The 6,067-nt window shown below is 38.7% G+C and overlaps 1 protein-coding gene and 1 long non-coding RNA gene across 5 annotated transcripts in view; one reads left to right on the top strand and one right to left on the bottom strand.

Moving 5' to 3' along the window:
* Positions 1-724: 724 nt before the first annotated feature.
* The window catches only part of agtpbp1 (ATP/GTP binding carboxypeptidase 1), a 47,270-nt gene continuing 41,927 nt past the window's right edge, over positions 725-6,067 (top strand). Inside the window, exons 1-3 of one of the 4 annotated variants that reach the window (XM_079896477.1) lie at positions 725-929; positions 1,989-2,052; positions 2,214-2,335. In XM_079896477.1, coding sequence (XP_079752603.1) covers positions 2,021-2,052; positions 2,214-2,335 — 154 coding nt within the window. In that variant the 5' untranslated portion in view covers positions 725-929; positions 1,989-2,020. Of the gene's footprint in view, positions 930-1,985; positions 2,053-2,213; positions 2,336-5,342; positions 5,448-6,067 lie in introns of those variants that run through there. The other 3 variants (XM_079896478.1, XM_079896476.1, XM_079896479.1) reach the window with 3 other exon arrangements.
* LOC307173391 lies at positions 2,267-6,031 on the bottom strand. Its single transcript, XR_013823838.1, has 3 exons — positions 5,978-6,031; positions 5,571-5,596; positions 2,267-2,340 (listed from the first exon to the last, which is right to left on the bottom strand). It is a non-coding gene; the product is annotated as an uncharacterized lncRNA (long non-coding RNA).

Raw genomic sequence — 6,067 nt, 5'->3', positions numbered from 1 at the left:
ATATAGGCTTTTAAATAATCTACACTTTATAATATTTATAGTATTTAATGAGTTCCGGTCAGTTAAATTCCTGTCAGAATGAGAAATTTAAAAATGCACTGAAGTTGCTTGTTTAGTTCATAAAATAATATAATATTGTGTAGAGGTATGGTATGGGAGACCCATTTTCTTGCACTGTTTTTTTAATTATTATATTATTAGAACTGCAAAACTCGAAAACATTATGTATAAAAAATAGTTCGCATTAGTAAAGTAATAGATTACATATATAAAGTAAAATAAATAAATGTATGATAAAAAAATAAAATGTAGCGAAATAAAAAAACAATAACAATAAATAATAACAAAATCACAAAATTAAAAACAATTTAATAAAATAATGTATCAAGATGTTTTTAAAACGTGTGAAATTGTGACATGATTATAAATGTATATATTATTATATTGATATATATTATACATATATATGTATATTTATGTATGTATGTATAATATATATAAATATAATAATAAATATATAATAAATTATAATTATATATATATATATAAACAAACACATATATAAACACAATTTTATGTTAGATGCGATTAATCGATTTGAACGCACTTTATATGTGTGTGTTATATATTTAATAATAAATGACTAATGGATTTTTTCCTCACGTCTACCGTCGTTACGTTAGTCACGCGAGAAGCTGCGCAGCGCTGTGTGTGACGCTGATCTGTAGTCCATCTGTGCGTCACACTCTGATGTGACACATGAGGTGCAGATCCTGGATTCTGCGCCAGGACGCGCCCTCACTTCCGAGTGTGTGTTGGGGGATAGAGTCAATAATAACAACACCATCAGGGGGCTTGTGTTGTGTCTGTGCTGCCAAGAGATCGCGCTGTGAGGAGTTCAGATGGCGCAGCTCTCGCGTGCTTTAAAGGTTGGTGTTCGCATGTATTTTTATTTCTGTGCCAATGACAGATATCAGCTGTCCTGTTAGCGTGTCTGTGCTAACACTGGAGCTTTCTCTGTAGTGGACAGGTGGATCTGACATGATCATGAGTGCACTTCAATCATACAGGAGGGGTTTTGTCAACTTAATAATTAATAATGGCATTGCATTAATTATTCATTAGCTGATCTGAATCTGACTGTAATATGGCCAACCTCCTCTGACAGCCTAATTTAAATAGGAATGGACTGTACTTGCACAATTACTGGCCTTGGCTCAAAACCCAATGTGCTCCCTACATGGACAGCTTTTTTGGTAGCCTATTATGCCCTAAAATGGCTGTCCAGATTGAAAGCACAGCAGGTTTCATGTCCTAAAAATGCTGTCTGTGTGGGCAGGTAGGCTATGATACACAAACAATATTGTTTGTGTTGGCAGCTCTTTAGAGTTTGATGCTTAAAAATGTCTATGTGGACAGCAAGACCCAAAAAATATAATCTAGTTAGGAAGATTTTGATGTTTAAAAATGCTCTGAAATAGGCTTTGGCACCCTAAATGCTGTTGGAAGCTCTCCTAAAGTTTGATGTCTAAATATGAAGTCTTTATAGGCAGAAACGCTGTCATGTCCAGTAATGCTGTCTAGGTAGGAAGCTCAGTAGGTCTTAATGCCCAACAATGTTGTCTATGTGGACTGATAGACTATGATGCCCAACAATGTTGCCTAGTTTGGCAGCTCAGTAGGCACTGATGCACAAGAGTGTTTTCATCTATGTATCTGTGTAGGAAGTTTGCTCACTAGGTTTTGAGACACAGCCGTTGATCTTGATTAAGATTATTGCTGCTGTTTTTGTTTTTTCCTCCCTTGAACAAGTAAAATGCTTATGACATAAGACTGTATAAAGTGGCCTATGTTGCTGTATAAACTCGGACTGATTGTAATGCAATAGTGTGACTTGATTCTCTTTATAAATTAAATGTGATTTTCTGTATAAACTCATTTCTACATTTCCCCCCCCCCCCCCCCCCCCCCCCCCCCCCCCTCAGCAGTCAGTTTGACGTTTTATTGAATGTGAGAAGAAATGAATAAACCCAAAATGGCAGCAGAAAAAAGGTTAGTTTTTGTTTCCAACTTAAACACACACACACACACTAGCAGCTATATGGCGATATGCAGTTTACAGTTTTTTGACTGCCTGAAACATCTTTATTATACACGCAGTAAGCTTTGTCAGTGTTGACTTGGCCTGATGTGATGGTTTCCTGTATTCCCAGTGCTTCCCGGGTGCTGGTGTTGCTGAGTCAGCTGGAAAGACTGAACGAGGAGCCCAAAGTCTCTGATAAGGATGCCATCCGTCAAATCACAGGAAAAGTACTTCACCTCATCCAGACCCAAGGTGATCTGACACACGTATACACAAAACCAATGCATTAACACAACGAGTGGGATCTGCAGCTTCAAACATGCACAATAATTCCTGGTCTTTTTGTGGAAAATTCAGCAAATAAAAATGTTTGACTTTAAAGTGCTCCTATTATGCTTTTCTAGATATTACCTTTCATTCATTGTGTTACATAGATGTTCGTGAATGTGAATGTAAAAAGGTCTGCAAAGTTTTAAAGATAAATACTATTAGTAGTAAATACTAATGTTAACCTAAAGCCAAATAGCTATTCAGACATTGTTTTTTAACAGTAGATTTGAATAGATTTGAATAGATTTGTCAGGGTTGTCTTGAATGTCCTGTCCTCCTCAAAAGTTGGTAGTTGGAGTGTAATAGGAAACACTCACTTTTTGGTAGCATTTTATAGAACCAATGAGGTTCATTCTCAGGTTACACATCACGTTTGAGCTTCTGCAAGAACCAATGAGGTTCATTCTCGTGTAACACATCACGGCTGCGTTCAGCCCCGACAAAACGTTGCACAACGTTTTTTAAACAGAAACGGTGATGCGTTGAACACACTGTTCTGATGACGCAAGAGTTGCAACTATGGCAGCTGAGAAGGCCATTCTTTGTGTTCTTTGTGAAGAATTTTCAGAGCCTGATGAAGTCGATATAAATATGTTTTTAAAAGTACAAAATATGCCCGATGTTACAGTTACTGCACTTGCCGCCCAGAACAAAAGAGAACATCCCAATCGAGTGAAGGGATTGCTGAAACTGAAATGGAAGCACACATCTTACCTAATTCAGACTAAAACACATCTATTTAGCCTCACATGCTGACTTTATTTGTAGTTCATACTGTTTTAATACCCTGTATTTTCTTTCTCATTTTTAGGAAAAGCACTTAATTACCATTGTTTATTTCTATACCAAATGTCATACTCTTGCAATGAAGCTAAAAATATAAACAACTACATCATTATGTTGATATCCTATATTTTTACAATAAAACTTACGACAAACATGTCTTCTAATATCCTCAGTTGTTGCGTATACCGAGCTGCATCGAACACATTTGTAAATTACTTTCCTTGAACCCATTGTGCGAGTTCACTTTAATACCGCGTGCTTTATATACATGTTGCTGCTGATTGGACTGCAGTTCTGACACACCCACCAAACAAGAGAAAACGTATCTCAAACCCCGTTGCACGCCGTTTCCAGGAAACATGACGTTCAACCCGGAAACCGTAGCAAAACGTTGCGCACCGTTTTGAACTTGAACGTGACCCACGTTTGAGCTTCTGCAAGAACCAATGAGGTTCATTCTCGTGTAACGCATCACATTTGAGCTTCTGCAAGAACCAATGAGGTTCATTCTCGTGTAACGCATCACGTTTGAGCTTCTGCAAGAACCAATGAGGTTCATTCTCGTGTAACGCATCACATTTGAGCTTCTGCAAGAACCAATGAGGTTCATTCTCGTGTAACGCATCACATTTGAGCTTCTGCAAGAACCAATGAGGTTCATTCTCGTGTAACGCATCACATTTGAGCTTCTGCAAGAACCAATGAGGTTTGTTCTCGTGTAACGCATCACATTTGAGCTTCTGCAAGAACCAATGAGGTTCATTCTCGTGTTACGCAGCACGTTTGAGCTTCTGCAAGAACCAATGAGGTTCATTCTCGGGTTACGCATCACGTTTCAGCTTCTGCAAGAACCAATGAGGTTCATTCTCGTGTAACGCATCACATTTGAGCTTCTGCAAGAACCAATGAGGTTCATTCTCGTGTAACGCATCACATTTGAGCTTCTGCAAGAACCAATGAGGTTCATTCTCGGGTTACGCATCACGTTTGAGCTTCTGCAAGAACCAATGAGGTTCATTCTCGTGTAACGCATCACATTTGAGCTTCTGCAAGAACCAATGAGGTTCATTCTCGTGTAACGCATCACATTTGAGCTTCTGCAAGAACCAATGAGGTTCATTCTCGTGTAACGCAGCACGTTTGAGCTTCTGCAAGAACCAATGAGGTTCATTCTCGTGTAACGCATCACATTTGAGCTTCTGCAAGAACCAATGAGGTTCATTCTCGTGTAACGCAGCACGTTTGAGCTTCTGCAAGAACCAATGAGGTTCATTCTCGTGTAACGCATCACATTTGAGCTTCTGCAAGAACCAATGAGGTTTGTTCTCGTGTAACACAGCACGTTTGAGCTTCTGCAAGAACCAATGAGGTTCATTCTCGTGTTACGCATCACGTTTGAGCTTCAGCAAGAACCAATGAGGTTCATTCTCGTGTTACGCATCACGTTTGAGCTTCAGCAAGAACCAATGAGGTTCATTCTCGTGTTACGCATCACGTTTGAGCTTCTGCAAGAACCAATGAGGTTTGTTCTCAAGCGTCAAGCATGTATTGAGCTTCTGTTTATGTTCGCTGATCAATGTTTATATGCGAATAAAAGCCTACATTTAATCTGCTCATCATATAAAGCGATCGTGTCTCTTCAGAAAATTTGGACTAAATCATATGGATTTGTTTCACGATCTCTTTTTGAAGCATCAAACATCCTGAGCTTGCTGAGATGCTAAAGAGATCAGCTGTGAAATGTGACAGCTCGGGGATATCCAGCACCCGTTCGCTCTTCCCCCTGACCCCCGCTGACCGTAACCGTACACCGCATTTGCGTAATATCTGTAACTGTCTGCACAGTGACCCCCACACCATGCCATCAGCAGCTGAGAGAAAATATGGAAATGTTCCCACGTCTCAGAATGGTCGCCCCTTGTGCCCTCCCCCCTCTCTCTCTCTTTAAGTTCCCCTTCACATTCCCGGCCATATCCTGACATGCTCGTGACCGTCATTGATCTGTTGTGGGCTTTGCAGGCGTGTGTGTTTTGACTGACAGACCTGGGCTGTGGGAGGGGTCTGTGTCTATGTGAAATATGATTACCCCGGTGTAGAATTTCCCCAGTATCAGTGTTATGGATAAAGCGCTGGAGTGTATTCAGGTTATAAGAGTGGTGGGTTGGATATGTGTTAGGAATAAAGATGGACTATAGAAGCCGTGTCAGAAGGAAGACGAGTGGTTTGTGTCGGCCCTCGTGCAGCCCTGGTAAGATCAGATCTTTTTACGGCTTTAAACTTTCCAAACAATACTTATGATATGTGATGATCAAGTTTCACAGTTAATAGGATAGTTCACTGAAAAATGAAAATTCTGTCATCATTTACTCACCCTCAAGTTGTATGAGTTTCTTTCCTCTGTTGAACACAAAAGAAGCTAATTTGAAGAATGTTGGTAATCAAACAGTTAATGGTGAATTATCAGTACAGTAAAATTCACTAAGGCAGATTAACTGCAAACAAATTGCATTCTACTAAACAAAGATATAACCCTTAAAATAAATGAAATTATTGAATACATTGTCTTATTGAATGTCATAGTAAAAGTTGATTATATTACTATTTATTATCATTATTATTATTATTGTTTTAGGAGTAGTTAATTGTAATGTTTCTAAAGCAGAAGTGTATAGGTTGAATAAATGTCAAAATGTAATTAATTAATGAACTTGTGGCAGCTGTATGAATTAAAGTTCAAAAAATAATTTTTCAGTTTGAAATTTCTTAGCATGTTCTTACCATTGATTTATTTGGGTGGGGGAGTGATCTTGTTACTTTGCACTTGGATCCGTTTTGAAACGCATTCATGTGTTCGTCTGATCTTTGCTT

This window comes from Squalius cephalus, assembly GCF_949319135.1.
Source record: "Squalius cephalus genome assembly, chromosome: 16".
In the NCBI taxonomy this organism is placed as follows: Eukaryota; Metazoa; Chordata; class Actinopteri; order Cypriniformes; family Leuciscidae; genus Squalius; species Squalius cephalus.
Note: the sequence above shows the minus strand (reverse complement) of the source record. Positions and strands in the feature narration are given on the sequence as shown.